The following is a 15538-nucleotide window of genomic DNA, read 5'->3' as shown; positions in this document are numbered from 1 at the left end:
GTATATTTTTCATACCTATACTTTATTACTATTGATGGGATGATGGGCGTTCAATAAATATTTACATTCTTATATTACCTTGACAATTTTTCTAATTTTGTACATACAAAAAAGCATCGACGTTTCGAATATTTTTTATTTATGGCAACTGTGATTCTGGATATCTGGGAGTTTATTTAAATAGCTGGAAAAGTATAAACGACCATTTTCTTCAACTCTATCCAGAATTGGGAAAAAGAATTGTAATACCAGGGTCTTGCAAACTTCTGAATAATATTGTAAAAAAATTATCCTGATATTTCTCGTATTATTTACGTATGTAAATCTTATTACAGATGAAGTATCAAATTTTCGCGCTGCTTTTGACAGATTAATAAAATATAGTGGCGACATCTCTTAGCTAAGGATGAAACAGCATTTTAAAAATCGTTCATCTTCCGTTGTTTCTTTTCTCAGGTATCTTCGTTGTTCGTGACTGTTTTATTTAGATTGCAGCAGTCGCTGAACTGCAAATACGTGACGGCTGTGACCTATCTTACGGTTTGCGGTCAATTGTGACGGATATTTGCTGCAACGTACGGCGAAAAAATAAAAGTTATAAAAAAAAATTGAAATTAGAAGGAAATATTGAAAGCAAGAATTAACAAAATCTAGGTCGTGCGATCCTCCGTCTAATATGGAGCGGTCAAAGGTTGTGGGTATAGGAAATTCTGAGCTCGTCATTCCTCCTTTACGGGGTCTCGACGATTTTCTACTAGAATCCGCCCGGTTCCAAATACCTAATTTCAAGGACCTGGACAAATGGGGAAACCGGGTTGTCAACAATCTGTTTTACTACCAAACAAACTACTTCTTCATGTCTGTCATCATATTTCTTATTGTCGGGTGAGATCACATTTTTATTATTATACTTTCCATCATCATTGATATGAATTTGTTATTCATGGATCTATTAATAGCTGTGTCTATACTTCGAAGAAAACAATGAAAATGTTGGTATTTGACGAGCTTCATTGTTTCTAGTCTTGGAACGCATCATTGACAATCTGTTTTTCATTATTTGGTTCCCATCCTTAACCATTTACTATTTATAAACGATTGAATTAAAAGTATATGTAAGATATCCTTTCTTTGCAGGCTGATTCATCCTGTGAAAATGTTGGTCGGTGCCGTATCGATGAGCGTTGCTCTTGGACTGTTTGCCTATGCATCGTGCGAGGGCCGAGCCATTCACCAGACAAAAAAAGATTATCCTGCTCTGGGTATCGTGCTGATTCTTATTGGAAGTAGCTTTCTTGCGTACACAGTTGGTTCACTCCTCGTGTTTCTAATCGGTATTCTTCTGCCTTTCTCTGGTGAGCAGAATATTTTTTAAACTTTTTGCCGTATGCAATATTGTCTCTAAATCAGAAGTATAATTCTCACACCTTTGTTTTTCAGTGACTTTTATTCACGCGTCCATGAGACTACGAAACATCAGGAACAAACTTGTGAACAAGATGGAGGAATTAGGACTAAAACGCACCCCGATGAGCGTATTTTTGGAACAGCTCGGTATAGAGCAAGAAATCTTTGCCTGATTGAATACTGACAATGATATTAACAATCGTCAGACTACGTTCACAATATTATTTCCTTAAATTAGAGTTACATGCAGGTCTGAATAGTCGTTGGGTTTTGAAATACCCCTATGATAACTTTGCAATGAATTTTCCTTCGTGATTTAAATGAATATGCAAATATACGGTCGTATTCAATACTTATAGTGCACGTGACTTCACACGCGCTTAGATCTTTGATAAAAAAAGAAAAAAAAAATGGCTGTTTTAGCTGTTAAAGAATGCAACAACGAGCTGTGAACTTATTTATTTCAATTTGGAGTTATCTACACGGCGTATTTTGTAACGTCGTTACTTCGCTTTGCCTAGTCTCTTCATGCGTACTAAAATGCTGTTGTTTATTTGGAAAATGAATGAGAAGCGAGGATTTTTTATCATGGAAACAACAATTTTTCGAATATAACAAGACGATAGTTGATTTTTATTGAATTTCTTTGTTCTCTTCTTGATGGAAAATATTGTTTATTTTTTTCGTCCTTTGGGTCATGAGTGATCGATAATATTTTTATATAATCATATAACATAGATATGTAGATATATACAAACAGTTATTGAGGCATGTCTTTAACATTATTGCCTTACAAAAAAGACAGAACTTATTTCGAGACTTTATTGGTGTCATTGTTTTTTTAATGTTTTTTTTTTATTATATATCTAGATATATACACATATTAGTATTTAGTAAACATAAAATATTGCTTCTTTAATAGTACTAAATCAGCAATATCCAAAACCGTTGAATTATTACGCAAATGAATTGGTCTGTCAGAAAATCTAACTACGAGCTGAGCTCACACTCCTTTGATTTTTCTGTAAGCTTACGACCGAGGCTACGATTTGTATATACGTATGTATATATGCAAAATATATATATATACATAATATCTTCGCCTGAAATAAATTTACTATAGTAAAAGATCAAGCTTATCGTATTGTTTTCGATCATTGTTCAGTCGATAAGGCGAAATCAGCGAAAATGCTGATTCACATTTCATTTTACTCCTCGATATTCTTCGCTATTGTTTTCGTTAGAATCATTCGAGTTTGCGGGTGACCGGAAGTGAAATGGGCAATTAGAGATTTCCACAAGACCCAGAGTTTCCGAATTTTTTCTCTGAATGTACCGTCTTCTTTGTTGACGTGTAGTATCGGGCTCAAAGAAAATCTTTAACTCGGGATTTCACGTTCCAGGATACCCTATGCAGGCCGTCGGAATACCGAAGTCGAGGATCAAGCAAGAGCTGCATGAGTTCGTTGCCGATAGTGCGAAGGGTTTCTCATTTAAACGCGGTGGCTACACTCGTCTCTCGGATAGCTGACGCGTCGTTCATAACGGAAAAAATTGTCCAACCCATCGTGAATCATTCCTATTAATTTTATCGGCGAAACTATGAACGTATACGCTTTAAATGCCAAATAAAAATTTTTGTTCAATAAGTAGGGGCGGGAGTAATTTTCGGCAATGCGCTTTTCCCTTTACTTCTGTAATCTCGCCGAGAAAAATCCTCCGCGAAATCACAATTTGTGAATATTCCCATCGCGAGACGGCAGCACCTGAAATTTTTCAATTAAATTGTCATTTCACTGAAATTGAAAGTAACAGTACTTGATCATTCGATTCGTTATTTACCTAAAACTATTGAAAAATAAGCTGTCTTTATGTTTATTATTAACAATTGCATTCCAAAAATTCCTCATTTTGTAATTTACATATTACAAATAAATATTATTATTTTTACCCAAATTTGTAGCAACTTACTGAAATATTTTCAAGCATTTTTCAGTACCAGATGAGTGCTCTGTATTCATTCTATCTGTTGGGGATTTGAAAAAAATGTCAAATTCTAAGTACCGAGCAAGAAATACTTCGTTGATGCTCTAGTGATGATGGAATAATTTTTATCGTTTATTCTATGCACAATGCTTAGCTACAGCTGCTGATTATGATATGTTTCAACACAATTTGATTAATCACGCATCAATCGAATATATAATTTAAATGTAGTTAACGTGAGAGTTGTTTCATACGGCTGTAAGAAACTCTCCACTCTTCAACGGGGAATGAATCGAGCTCGAATGCTTTTTGTTTAGGAGATATCTCGTCTAAAAATAAGTCGATAATGTTTTCTCCATCATGGAAACTTGGATTGTACAATTTTCTCTAAAACGTTCCCTACCAATTCGTGGCTGCAGATGAAATGCGCTCAAAAGTGCAATTAATTAATTAAAGCGTCGACAGTCTCAGAATAGATGCAGCAGCAAAGGCGTCGCCGAATTTTTACCGAGACGCGCATACGATGACGTAAAGTCGAGTGATTCGTAGTTGTCACGCACGTCACCTCTTCGTGACTTGCGGCGGGTGAATGCAGGGTCTAGACGGTGATATTCAAAGAATCTTTTTGGACCAGGGCCACTTGAAACGGGGCCAATTCTAGACGCGTTAACCGTTTCGCTTAACGTGGGCGGCGTGCCAATGCCGGATCGTCTCCCGCCGCACTCTCGTCTTTTTCACGGCTGTACGTCCGTTGCCCAGCATTGTTTCCGACCTTCGTTGCCGCTACGTCGCGCGTTTCTCACAATGCTCGTCGTATCAAACTCTTTCTCTCTCTCTCTCTCTCTCTCTCCATGTCTTTGGCGATGATCCCTCCTGCCACCCCTGAACAATTGGAGGCGTAACGCCGATATCATTTTGCGACTGAACGTGTCCACAAGAACGAAATGCTCATCCCTACTGAAAATGTTCATGTTTCAAATCACAAAATGTTTTGAAAGAATTCACCGTGTCATTTATCAGAGGATTAATTATCTTATAAATGCGTTGAAATATATAAGAAATCGCACAATAACAAGGTATAAGGTAAATGATCGTGTAATAAATTTCATGCAGAATTCTTTCGAAACATTTTATGATTCAACACATGAATATTTTCAGTAGGGGTTAGCGCTGCGTCGGGATACGCCGCAGTACGTCGCAGGGGGCTGCGGACGAGCACGAGGCAAGCGGTAGACAAGCTGCGGGCCGACGGCCAGCCAGCCAATAATATTGGCCCCAATTCATACTAGTAAGGTAGCGTCTCGCGGCCAGTTCAGACTCTCTCTCTACGTCGACGAGTTGTCAATCGGCTCTGTCAGCGAGTCGCGCGAAGAGACAAGATCGGCACCAGCGTCGTCATCGCGTGCGTTCCGGGTGCGGGGATTCCCTCAAACGCCGGTCCGTGTTCCACTATGATTAACAAGTGCACGAGGAGCATTGTCCAGCCAATCGTGGTTAAGACCGGACCGAACGAACCAATAACAAACGCCGAACGTGGTTCGGAATTGGTTTTGAACTAGTGTGCATCGGGTCTCTGCGGCCGGAACGCGTGGACCAGGAACTGGGAAGCCTGCGATCCGTTAATTCGGAGGAACCGAACTAGAGAGCCTCAAAATTGGTCCAATATTTTCCCACGTAATGAACACGATTTTCACGATTATATGTTGTGCCGATTTAAGAGCCGCGCAGCCGATCACCGTTCATTCGCACGCAGCGATACATCCGTGGCTGTTATGTCGCCGTCTCGAGGGTCGTCCTTGAATCAGCATTAGCTGTCGGTAGCCTATGCCTGACCCCGGTAGAATACTTCCCCTTGTTAATATTGCACCACGTCGGCCTCGGACCTTCCCTTTGACCCGCGGTGCTCCTCCACTCCCAGTCAGCAGCCGCGATATCGGCCAGAAACGCGTCTGACCTTGGCCCAGCCTCTACGCCGCACTTCCGCGGGGCCAACGTTGACGCTCTGCGCCAAAACTGCCCGCAGCATACAACCAGCACAACCAAATACCTACTCCGGATACGTACCTACGTATGTATGTATATACATACGTGCATACCTACCCGATGTACCACATGTAGGTGGTTGTCAGTGCGCACGCACCCGCTCCGCATCCGTGGAACAGGGTGCAGCGGGCACAGCGCACCCCTCTCCGTCTATCTCTGTCATTGATCTAACTTAACGCTACTCGCCAGCTCTCTCGCCGCCTTCCTCATCGACGCGCTTCCGTTTGCCCGTATCTGCAGCACTCGCGCCAAAGCGTTTGGCCCTCTCGGCCTTCGCGGCGGTTGAGTGCGGTAGTGCGGAACAGCAAGGCCGCCTTCCCGTCGATACCCGGTTATTATTACATCCATCATTGAACTAGTCGAGGCTTCGGGGAATGCCGCGGGGCCGACGGTGCGTCGCGTGTACATAACTCTAAAAACATCCTCCTCCTCGTCGTTCAAGCGCCCTCGAGACGTCTCCGCTGCCACGTGCTACCCCACGCGCTTATCATACTACTCCCTTTTACCACAATTAACGCTCCCCTGTGTACAGTATACTTAATTCACCCTTCAAGGGGGTAAGCCAGAGTCAAACACTATTTTTTTCGAATCTACTTTTTACGGGATAATACATTCCGTGATATACTGATTTTAAGTTTTATTTTTCACTTATTGATAATTTTTTACTACAAACGTTCACATGTCTTAATCTCAGCCAGCTTCAAGAGCGGTTTCAATGGGTAAAGCGAGCGGTACAATATTGTAGTACTCTTATTTGTTATGAATTCGGAAAGTAGATTTTCTTACAATTATTTGTTCAATACTCCACAAATTAAATCTCAGTTACGTATTATAATATTTCTTCCAGTTACATTCCGTGTCTTTTGATACAGATAATAATACGTTCCATGTTCAACGACAAACGAGACTATGAATCATAGAAAACGTTTCTCGGGCAAAAAATATCGTTATGCTTGCTAGTGCGCTGGGTAGCATAAAGTATTCGTAAATCACTCTGGCATTCCTCCTTGAATAGTATTGTCTATTTACATCCATCGCCTCTCTTTCCACTGCAGTGTACCGCCGAAGTATGCAAAAAACCTATTCGCCTCGCCTCGTTGCTACTGCTGCTTTTGCTACCGTTGCCGATGCCGATGCTGATGCTACCAGCTACTAACACCAATACTTGGACTGTTGCGAGACAAAACGACGACACGTGCAACCGCGTTGAATCATCGATCAATACAGGAATGTACAATAATTCATGGAGGACGAACGGTGCCCATTTACCCAGCTACGAACAACCGCCCAACACGAAACTGTTGTCGCTTCAACTTGTCTTCGATACAATTCACCTCACCCTTCAACGTTCCCAGTGCTCAACCTTATCTTAGATCTCATCGAGTGGTTAATCGTGGAGCAATTAGGAATAACCCACGGAATGTCGACGAAAAGATCAGCGAATTGAAATGCGAAGAGGTCCTGGTCATCCCCACGACAAATCGTGTATAATGCACCATTCGGGATTTGAGCGAAGTGGCTGAAGTAGTACGAAGGGGATGGCGTCGAAACGCGACACGGCACTTGTTGCCGGGCCAGCCTCGTCGGTAAGATCAACGACTTTGTAGTGAACCGCAACCCTCGACCCTCTTCGAACGATCCGGAGTAGTTGTACCTCTCATCTTTATTGTACACATACATAATATATGCCATTAAGAATCACTTGGACTCATATAGGCTAGACTTATCAACGAGTGGCATGATTCCCTGCAACAAGTAGATGGATAGAAATTAGATATTTTTTCATCTAAGCCTTCTAGATTCGACTATAATTATTTCAAATTTCGTATACCTATTCAAAGTACATCCGCCGGATTATATAAGGAAAGAACGAGAAAGAAAATCGGAATGCAGTTTATACGGAATCGCGACATAATATATGTGATACTCGCATATTTCTTAGCCCGACCTCGTCGGAGTTTATTGTATTGCGATTGCTGGGGGGGTGAATCGTGACTTTGTCTTATGTTCTGGAGCAGACTGCAGGTAATAAAATACGAGCTAGACCAAAGTTAAACTTTCAAACGATAACATTTTGAGTGGATTTGATCGACGTCTCCCATATTTCACTACTACTACCTACAGTCATATTATTATACCCGACTGGTAAAGTATTATTAGAACTTGGTCTACCGTCAGCTTGAAATACCCGCGTAGCTTGTGGGTCTATTTAGTTTTTCTTGCAACATTCACCCGCGAATGAGTTAACTGTCCTCAGCTTCGTTCCGCGGTTAAATTCGCGATTGCGAATTGAATTCTTCGAATTCACTGCACGGCAAATAGTGGCGTTAACACATTCGCAAAGAAACTGTATAAATACACATGTGTGTTTATGTGTGTGTTCATATCGTGGGTCCTGCATATATCCTGTCGCTGTTTACTGGAGAGTAAATAACGCGATCGAGGGACACGCAAGGGCAGGTAAGTGAGTGACATGTGTGATGTAAGAAACATTGATGGGTCAACACAGAAGGGCCTGCACTAGGTCTACAAACAACCTCATCGTCAACGTCGTCCTTGACGAAGCTTCACGGGCCTCGACACCCCCATCAGATACACGATGACAATATACAGCTACACATAGGTATATAATATACCTATCATACGTTGTACAAACGGATTCGCTTTGGCGTGAGCAAACTTGCGTGCCTGACATTTTAATCTAACCATTCTCATCGCTTTTATCAGATGACAGAAACTTGCGTGTGTAAATATATGTATGTATATATGTATGTATATATGTATCACACTGAACCCACTGTATTCAGAAAATTCCCTCTGTTTTTCCCGATCCACTGATCGTTCTATCCTGCTGGCACTGACGCACCAGGTGACGCGAGAGAAAACCACTTGTGGCAAGACGTTTCTCAGTATTTGGAATACTGTCGGTGTTTTTGAGACGCCTGTCGCCTGGTTCCGTAGAAATTTGAATAATTTTCTCTATACAATTTGAATATTTCCATGCAAACAATATGCTTCTCATAATATTATTATATTTCTGTTTACCTTATCTGAAGTTTTTACCAAAAGCAGAATCCCGAAGCTGGTTACAATGGCTTTGGGTAAGCAAACCGTACAAGAAAAATCACATCAAATACATATAGAATTCAAATTAATTCAACTCACTATTTGTACATTGAGAAGTAATACTTGCCGATATAATCTCAATTTCTTAGCCAGCTGACCGGTCGAGTGAGCTAAATGAGTTCGTCAATTCGCAATAAAAGATGGCTACTTTCTAGTAGCCCGGTCTTCTGCACCTTGGTAGGTCAGTGTCTGTCTCGACTGATCACCATCGCCCCTTCTGTTTCATTAACTGTTGTTTAGCGACCCGGATCCACCGATAACTTCTGACTTACTAATTCTGTGCATATAGGAGGGTTGTGGCCGTTGTGCACGTGCAGTGGCATCATAGAGCTAGTCAGTAACCAGCTAGCTACAGTACTACGTATATTACACTACATAATTGTCGCGTGTTGTGACTTGTGTCTGACCCACCTGGCCGTGATATATCACTTCTCTCCTGTGGCTGTTTGCCGACGAATGAGGTAGAAAAACACGGCCAACTGCATTCCTCCAGCATCACCTCAGAACTCTCTGCTACACAGTCCGTCCACAGTCCGTCTCCGCCGTACACGCTGCACTACTCTCTACACTCAATCATGAATCTTATGTTCCGGAAGAACTTTGCGGTGGACAAGGGAGCCGGTGCTGGTGAACGTGGGAACAGTGGTGTCGGCGGGGTGGTTGCCGGATGCGGAGGAACCACCGGTTATCGACCCCCAGGGATCCGAGGTCGGACCGGCGTTGGTCGCGATGCGGTGCGAAGAAGTCGAGAGTTTGGATATTATCCGATGGAAGAACACCCCGCGCACTCGTACAGGACCCATTTGTTTCTATCGCCCCCAGCCGTCGGCAGTGCTACAGAAGATTCTGGTATTCAAATAGGCTCGTCGAATCGTCGGAATTCCGGACCCATCATTAAATGGGGTGCCGGTGGAGTCGGAGGTGGAGGCGTTGGAGGTGTTGGTGGCGGTGGAGGAGGACCTGGGAATGCGAAACGAAAACAGAACGGGAACCAGCAGCAAGATCCTTCGGAGCCACCTACGCCCGCGGCCTCCAGGCAGGTTAGATGTGCAATCTTTTTTTTTTTGGCCGTTTTTTCCGTAGACGGAGACACCACCGTTCACCGCTGAAGCACAAGCCTCAACACGCCTGTGTATAATGAATACACATGACAATAGAGTGACCATTGAAAGATGTAATAAAATTTTATTCCCAATGAGCACCCAGTTCTTACTCCCCTGTAGATGATGACCGGCTCTGAAATCCAGCAGCCACCAACGACCGCAAGAAACGTAGGGAAATCGCTTGGGAAGCACGAGCTATTTTCAACTTTTGTATAATGCAAGCGCGGTCACTGATCGCGTCACAGCAATTATTTGTCGTTTTCGCACCTCGGATACTGCTGCTGAGCTACTATATTCTCCTTATCGTTCACTCAGGTGTCGTTTAGCGCTGGAAACACCGCAGGTGCTACCGGAACTTACACGCCGCTTGTGGTGTCCGCAAACAGTCAGCTAACGGCAGGGGAACCGAGGACCCTTGCGACCTTGGACAGGGACTGTTTTATCATCCCTCTAGCCTCTTTGGACCATTTTCTTCCTGCGGGCGTACCGGTGAGTCGCGATTACTGCTTACCAAGGCATGATGATCAGGCCTCGAAAGACCCGAATCCTGTTCCCGTATGACCCACGGCTGAATTATAAAAATCTGCCTTTCAAGCTAGCGCCGATTGTCGACCGGAAAAAGACCGGCAGCCCGTTGTCCGTCCTCGAAGTTGAAGATCCGAAACAGTGTATCCTCGCTCACCTCATGACGCCCCTTGAGCCCCTTGATCCTTTAATGGAATCGCCCCTTGCTTGCCCTCTCGTCCTGCAGCGGGACACTGCTGCAGAACTTCTAGCTGAACTCGCGCCAACGGCAGCTCAGAGTATACTTCTTGTTAATATGGAGAGAAACGGTACGTTGAGAAATGATTTAAAAAAAAAAAAAACGCTGACGGCGGTCTTTAGATACCGTATTTGCCGTTCATACGGCGTAGTGTTTCATTCATTGGGACTTCGTTTGCCCCTGAGTCAAACGGTGCCAAACGTAATTCTTTTATGATGTTGGCACATGTTAATTCTGCAAGATAAATCAAGTTTAGAAATCGTTGCAGAATTTCAACTATTGTACCTATATATACATATTTGACGCGAAGCTGTGCTGGGTCTTTCAATCCTAGTGCTCAGAAATAGACGTAACAGAGTCAGTCAGGTCCTTCGACTCCGTTTGTATAATTCTTCTTTTCTTGGTACCCTGACATCAAAATAGCACATTACATCTCCTGATGTTAAAAATGTTCACAAGGCTCTCGTTGAATCGTAATGTTTACAATTCTAGCCGAGTTTCCCTTCATCTCATACTACTTTATAAACAAACTGACGAGAAATCCGGGTGAATTTCACCACGAGGCTCAGTGCCGTGCTCTCCAGAAGTTCGACCCGCGGGAGATCAAATACGCAGCCAGTCACACCTTGGATGTGTTCAACGAAGTCGCCACGATAGCTCGGCCTCCGCTTGAGCCACCTGGAGGCCGACCGCCGCTCGCTACGACTGGCTACATCATTTCTGTCTTCAAAGTTTTCGAAGGTGACGATGGCCTCAAGTTCGAACGCAATTGGCTTTATTGGACGGGTAAGAGTAGTTGAAAATAACACGTAACACGATCTATTCTGCACACTTAACTGTCAAGGATACCGAATTGCTTATTCCTAATGAGATTTCGCCAGAGCTTTGCAGTCTCCCTGTGTGACTGTGTTAAAATGATTTTATGCAACGCATGCATGAGAAGTGCTACGGAAAGTATAACTTCCCGTTTATGCGAGGGGCCGAAAGTAGTACTTTCCGTGCAGGTGTGGTGAAAAAACAGTTACGTGACATTAGTGCGAGAAAAAGCAACCATATCTCTGCCGTGTGACGCTGGTTGCACTCGCCGTACTTATCGTTAGTGATATTCATAGTCTGCCCACTTCTAACTACCCATTTTCAGTCCGAAACAAAATGCGAGTTTCGATTCTATACGAATTACGTGAAAAAATGACGGGCGATGCAGTCGTTGTGAAAAAATGGGCTCCACCGGCTGCGTCATTTTTTCATATAATTCGCATAGAATAGAAACTCGCATTTTGTTTCGGACCGAAAATAGGTAGCCGGAAGTGGGCAGGCATACATGAATATCACTGTACCATGAGCCTTGTGCGGCCAACTTCACAGGATGCTTATAATAGTGGCTTTCTCACACTTGTATCACAATATACCATTATATCACCACTACGAAATAATCATAATAACGTTAACGTTCTTCCGAATTTTACCGCAGGAGCACGAATGATATACAGATATCTGCCAAAATCTGTCGGACTGCGGCGCATCACGCTCCACAAGTCGATGTCACCTGGCGACAAGATGTATCTTTTGATATGTGAATGCGCACAGCTGCAAGACAACCTTTCTGCTGCTGCAATTTTACTGCCTGCACTCCGCGCCCGTCTCTGTGGATACACGGGACTTTACAGGCCATCGGTGTGCTTCTGACTCTGTTTTGAGAAACTTTCTTTACGCCTATTTGAAGACAACGAGTCGCCGCACCTCGCATCTATACTCGTCGTTTTGGACCTGCAGGTTTTTATCGGTGGTAACTAATCAATCAACGCGGTATATAGAAGCACTAAGGCTGTGAGATCGATGTCCGTCAATTACCGATTTTATTGAGTTTCCTATAAGCGAGTTAACTAGTCAACGTGATTGATTTAATGCAAAACATGATTAATTGAGAGAACGGTTGAGCCTAACTGTTCGATCTATTTCAATTTTCGTGGTTTGGTAAGTTTGATTCATTGATTAGTGAAGGGTTATTCTATACAGCTGCACTTGTCAGGACGAGTAAATAAATCGTTTCATCAATCTCAAACGTTTAAAACTGTTAGACATCGGTGGCCACGAAAATTTATTGATATCTCTAGAAGTCTATAGTATTTAAATGAAATTCGTAACATATCTTAACGAGATTAAGCGGATTCACAAAAGATTTTGAAATCTTTCGAATTTTCAAGTTGAAGAGATGTGAAGAATTTTAGAGAACGGCCAATCCGGGAAATCAATAGCACACTTGGTAAAACCTTGCATATTATGACAATTTATAGCAAAATTATCGCCGTAAGAAATGAGCGATACACAGAAATATGATTATAGGAATACGTAGTATTAAATATCAGAGTTCAGCGTTGTTGTCGGACGAAAAAAATATTCTAATAGCCCGAAAATCTTATGAATGTGCCAGTTTCCGTAATTATGGCAACTGACATGAAAAAGCAATAAAACAGCCCCCACCTAGATCGGTAAGGGCACGTCAACACCGAATGTAGGAATTTAGTCATTATTGACGATCTTTATGACCAATTATTAACCATATCTAATAGGCTATAAAATATGCTTTTTCTATACGCGATGCGGTCTATCATATTAGGTATATTGTACGGGAAGAGAATTTTTTAAACATTTTTTCTTAGTACATAAACGACTACTTACAATTCGCACGCATGCATAGACTATGAGTATGTTACATATTATCAAACACATAAAGAAAAAATTTGAGCCAGCCACAGACAATATTGCTTAGAGATAATCGACGCAGGAAAGACTCGTCCTTGTAAGTCTAGAATTTACGCCCTAATCATTGATTAGACAAAGAATAGACGAATTTACGTAGAATCAAACGTTACAGTTAGTTTTCACTCCTTACGCCAGTCGGAATGCTCATATTTAAATTATTTAGCAGTTGCTATCCAACATCAGTAGACGATAGAGACAGAGACGATAAATTTAGACGATAATAATAATAATATTGAAAACGCAAGGCGTCCCGAAATCTATATTGTTAAATATTGATAAATACATACAATAATATACATATGCGCTACTATATGTAGAGTAAAGACATATCTTACGATTAATAAGGCTGTGATATTTAAAGAGCGTATTAAGTTTGTTTTTTCGTTATTGCGAATTTCATTCGTACGATAATAGCTTTATAAGTATTTTGGATGCCTTTGCAGTTTGAATAACCTCCCTAACGAAAAATTATTATATCTATGCATGACTCGCCTTCTAAAAACCGCAAGCCTCGATACGGGACAATAACTATTATCCCATTATAATAATAATAGTAATATACCTAGATAAAATTACGTTAAACTTTAGCCGAGACGGTCTCTCTTTCGAAATAATACTTCGTTACATAGTCGTCAGATATGTTACTACACACTGTACGTAACATTGTGCATACATATCGACGATAGTCTACATTGCAGACTTAGGCTTTAACGACAAAATCTTAACAATCACTCGTATTCTTATTACATATTATGTGAAGATAAAATTATACGATAGAAAATTAATAATGATCAGCAATTGTACTGATTAGTTTCGATACTCACAATTTCGTAGGGAAATTAGGAAAACTAGGGAAAACGTATGTTTCAGTTTCAATCACGATTTAAATCTGTAAAATACCAGATTCTGGTTGATCAGTAGCCTTGCGATATATTACCTTAAAACTCGATCAAACCTATTCGAATGTAGTAGGTATAAATTTTAAATGAAGGATTTTGCATCAAACTAGTAAGTCCGGACTTAATAATACGTAGCTAAGCAAATAACCGTTTAATCGAAGCGGTCAAGATATATCAGAGATGGCTAAATTGTTGGAGGTTGAAAAAATAACAGCAACAGAATATTAATACATATCTGATCAGCGTTCCTGGAAATTCGTTGTTTATTTAGGTTTCCCCTTTTCTGAATGCCTGGAAAGGCATGTTTTTCGTCATACGCAATCAATTTCTCGTACTACGCACAATGATAATGATGTCTGCTTTTGATACTCAAGTTTAATTTTATCACCCTGGAAAAAAACGGACGTTCACGATATACGTACCTTGTATAATGCCCAAAAGTGTATAAAGATAATATCGCGGTTAAGGAAGATATAATAAATACATCATAAACGAACCAACCGACCTTTTTCGACTCGTTTATAAAACGAATATATGCATTGTATGAATATATAATATCGTATGTGCAGTCTTTCATAAATTTTTACCGAAGTCTAATTTCAATCAAGTTGTAATAAAAAGCTTATGAGACAAATCGAAATGTTTTGTGATGCAACATGCACATAATACCTCTTCATCTAATCAACGCTCAATAAATCGAAATACAAATAAAATAAAGAATACCGTCGCTCAATTGGCAAAATTGGCGAATCGGCGAACAGTTTTAATCATGATAATATTAATTTTACACATACGGATTATGCTCGAATAATGACGACGATACTCTTACCCCAGGTCTAATGATTATATTTCTTCTGTTCTCACATTTCTCTCTACCTATCTTACTTATTACGTACGACAATATCGCGCCATGATCAACGCTCGTTTTTTTTTCACTCGTTTCCAAGCCATTGACCAGCTTATTTTCGAGGCTTCATAAATTCGACGATATTTTTCTGCATTCTATTTATATCCCATAACGAGGTGATCAGAGAACGTAAAGTAAATCGTGAGGATAAAGAAAATAATTGTAATAATAATACATTAGCACGTTTGTCTGACGTTCCACGATAAACGTAAGAAAAAAGTATTACCTACCTACTTAGGAGTATATATTGAATGAAAGATGCATAGTCGTAAATCGGATTTAAATTTGAAGTAGAAGATTATCAGAAAAATCGGAATCGCAAAATGAAAATTAAATCGTCAGTATTTCTCCGCTGAGCGGCAATACAAATGTCATAAATATTATATCGATATATTTTCAATTCATGCATATACTACGATAGTAATATTAACAATAGTAATACGTAATTGTATAATAATAGTATTAATAATAAAGTTTGGCTACATATTTTCCTCGACTTGATTTCAGTTTTGATTAATCAAACCTTTATTGCGTAGTGACA

The 15538-nt window shown here is 41.0% G+C and overlaps 2 protein-coding genes across 9 annotated transcripts; both read left to right on the top strand.

The window, feature by feature from the left end:
- The first annotated feature begins 458 nt into the window (after nt 1-458).
- On the top strand, nt 459-3116 carry LOC124411907 (PRA1 family protein 3). Its single transcript, XM_046891445.1, has 4 exons — nt 459-885; nt 1138-1355; nt 1441-1554; nt 2811-3116. Exons 1-4 carry the CDS (start codon nt 677-679, stop codon nt 2936-2938), a joined length of 669 nt encoding a protein of 222 aa, XP_046747401.1. The 5' UTR covers nt 459-676; the 3' UTR covers nt 2939-3116.
- Nucleotides 3117-4613: 1497 nt separating this feature from the next.
- On the top strand, nt 4614-15204 carry LOC124411891. 8 transcript variants are annotated; one of them, XM_046891410.1, is made up of 7 exons: nt 4614-5067; nt 6492-7022; nt 9159-9602; nt 9981-10154; nt 10261-10498; nt 10921-11214; nt 11900-15204. In XM_046891410.1, exons 2-7 carry the CDS (start codon nt 6975-6977, stop codon nt 12112-12114), a joined length of 1413 nt encoding a protein of 470 aa, XP_046747366.1. In that variant the 5' UTR covers nt 4614-5067; nt 6492-6974; the 3' UTR covers nt 12115-15204. The 8 variants fall into 8 exon arrangements, with proteins under 8 accessions (XP_046747366.1, XP_046747369.1, XP_046747368.1 ...); XM_046891412.1 differs by lacking the exon at nt 4614-5067 and adding an exon at nt 5642-5827; XM_046891411.1 differs by lacking the exon at nt 4614-5067 and adding an exon at nt 5837-5993.
- Nucleotides 15205-15538: the final 334 nt, after the last annotated feature.

The sequence above is a fragment of the Diprion similis genome, chromosome 10, assembly GCF_021155765.1.
Source record: "Diprion similis isolate iyDipSimi1 chromosome 10, iyDipSimi1.1, whole genome shotgun sequence".
Taxonomy (NCBI): domain Eukaryota; kingdom Metazoa; phylum Arthropoda; class Insecta; order Hymenoptera; family Diprionidae; genus Diprion; species Diprion similis.
Note: the sequence above shows the minus strand (reverse complement) of the source record. Positions and strands in the feature narration are given on the sequence as shown.